Below are 2,463 nucleotides of genomic sequence, written 5' to 3'. Positions count from 1 at the left end.
ATATATATATATATATATATATATATATATATATATATAAACGTGTACAGTTTTGCCCCTATGCATGCATATACATGCAATACATCCCCTCGCAGGGCTTCTAAAAGCCAGTTCTATCATGATGAGCAGGTTTTCATAAACTTGTATCCCCAGGCACCCCTGTCCTTTGCCATTTCCTCTATGGGGCACTTACATTTATATTATATTTTATTTTGTTTAATTGCTATGCTGTGCCTTCCTAAACGTCACTGTCTATTTCCAGCTCCGACCGTTGTTCAAAAAGAAACTCCGCTACTCAATATCGCCATTCCAAAAACTAACGAGACAAAACAACAAGTCCTGCAGATCACCAACACGACTAAGTCCACCTTGGGTACAACAGTTCTGGTAAGACGAATATTCTAAGAACAATATATACTGAATTGTGTTTTTCTGTTTTTGTGGATGATTGGGAAAGAAGGGACAGTACCCATAAACCTCTTGGTCCTTCCAGGACTCGTTGGTCACATTCTTAATATTGATTTTGGGACATTTATGACTACAAGATAAATGTGGGCAATGGAGGGAATTCTGAAGAGTGGGTTCACATTGGCGGGGAGAAAGGACTGGAAATAGCTAGTTCTGAGAAGACAATGTTGTAGTAACGGTAGAATAGATAATAGGAGGAGACAGTGGGTTTATGGAACAAAGTTTGGACACCATCGCTAAAGGAATCAGTCAGATCAAATCAGGGACACCGTACATGTTACACCGTTTTTGTTATCTCCAGGTCAGTGTCCAGTTTGATGCGGTCACCCTGTATATTATATCTGTTATTTTCTCCAGGTGAAGGTCCAATGTGGTGTGGTCACTGTGTACGCTTCATTTCAAAACAGTTATCCTAATGAAGCCAACTACGACTACAAGACTTCGGCAACTGACGATCAGCCAGGGAAATTATTTGTTGATCAAGTATCGAACCTTCGTAAGCTGGTCCTCAATGTCCTTTCCCAGAAACGATTCGATCTCAGTTCCTCAGCTTGTAGCAATCCTTCCTATGACATCAGCATCAACCCAACAGGTAAGCTAATTCGTTTTCTTTTAAACATTGTTCTATAACCATTGTGGGGGCGCAATGGCCCAGTGGTTAGGGCAGCGGACTCGCGGTCATAGGATCGCGGTTTCGATTCCCAGACCGGGCGCTGTGAGTGTTTATTGAGCGAAAACACCTAAAGCACCACGAGGCTCCGGCAGGGGATGGTGGCGAACCCTGCTGTACTCTTCCACCACAACTTTCTCTCACTCTTACTTCCTGTTTCTGTTGTGCCTGTAATTCAAAGGGTCAGCCTTGTCACACTGTGTCACACTGAATATCCCCGAGAACTACGTTAAGGGTACATGTGTCTGTGGAGTGCTCAGCCACTTGCACGTTAATTTCACGAGCAGGCTGTTCCGTTGATCGGATCAACTGGAACCCTCGTCGTCGTAAGCGACGGAGTGCCAACAGCTATAACCATTATATCATTATACCTTTAAAGTCGGGACAGTGGATTATGGAATAATCAGAACCCTTTAGCATTTAAACTGGCCATATGCAGATCTGGTCTCTTACACCTACCCTACAATGTCATTCTAAAAATATACAATTACATTATCGAAATCTCAAAGCTTTGGGATATTGCAGGATTAATTCGAAGCGATATGAATAAATAAATGTGATATTTGACAGAACAATCTGAATGCTAAGGGGTTAAAGTCACTCAACATGAATACAACAAAGCCAAATGTCTGCATGTTCAACTAGAAAATAAAGCGAGCCGGGCCTACAGGAACAGACCACTAAATAGATTCCAATCAGTTAGAGCGGACAACATTTGTCACACTTGGACAATAGACGTATTAACACCTCTTAAGATTAATGGAAATTGAATTAAACAATTTTGTATGTTTTTTTAAATGACTAAAACATCTTTCGATGATGTAATTGTTGTTGTTCCATCTAGTGGAGCCCTTCCCTCTGGATTTATTCACCAATCTCGTTTTCAAAGTTTGGTTGTGAAGTTCAACCCACACGACCAAAGCTACTTTTACTAAAACCTCAACACTACTACATCCCACCCACCAAAAAACTAGCAGTACCACTACTACAACCAGCGCTCCTATCACCACGACTAACACTGCCACTAACAGCCCAAACGACAACCACCACCACTACTCTACAGAACACACGCACATGTACACACACACAGTAATATATACATACATACATACATACATATATATATATATATATATATATATAACCATGGTTAGATGTTCTCACTACCAGCCAATGGAAGTTCTATCTATTCCTCTTTTAACCGGTGTCTTTTTCTCTCACAGCACCCAAAATGGAAGCGGCTTGCGTCGTGAAACAGGTCAACAGCCCATGTACTGCAAAGCAACTTGATTCTGCATGTTACAGCAGTAAGTACTTACAAGTTT

The 2,463-nt window shown here is 41.2% G+C and overlaps 2 protein-coding genes across 4 annotated transcripts in view; one reads left to right on the top strand and one right to left on the bottom strand.

The window, feature by feature from the left end:
• Positions 1-2,463, bottom strand: part of LOC106870157 (collagen alpha-1(XII) chain) — a 490,284-nt gene that overhangs the window by 54,644 nt on the left and 433,177 nt on the right. The gene's annotated exons all lie outside the window — the stretch shown is intronic.
• The window catches only part of LOC106868389 (uncharacterized), a 437,000-nt gene that overhangs the window by 35,187 nt on the left and 399,350 nt on the right, over positions 1-2,463 (top strand). For all 3 annotated transcript variants that reach the window (XM_052977217.1, XM_052977216.1, XM_052977218.1), the window contains exons 4-6: positions 263-387; positions 826-1,060; positions 2,362-2,445. In XM_052977217.1, the coding sequence (XP_052833177.1) occupies positions 263-387; positions 826-1,060; positions 2,362-2,445 (444 nt within the window). The remainder of the gene's footprint in view (positions 1-262; positions 388-825; positions 1,061-2,361; positions 2,446-2,463) is intronic.

The sequence above is a fragment of the Octopus bimaculoides genome, chromosome 27 (assembly GCF_001194135.2).
Source record: "Octopus bimaculoides isolate UCB-OBI-ISO-001 chromosome 27, ASM119413v2, whole genome shotgun sequence".
NCBI lineage: Eukaryota > Metazoa > Mollusca > Cephalopoda > Octopoda > Octopodidae > Octopus > Octopus bimaculoides.
This window is presented reverse-complemented; position numbering and strand designations above follow the sequence as displayed.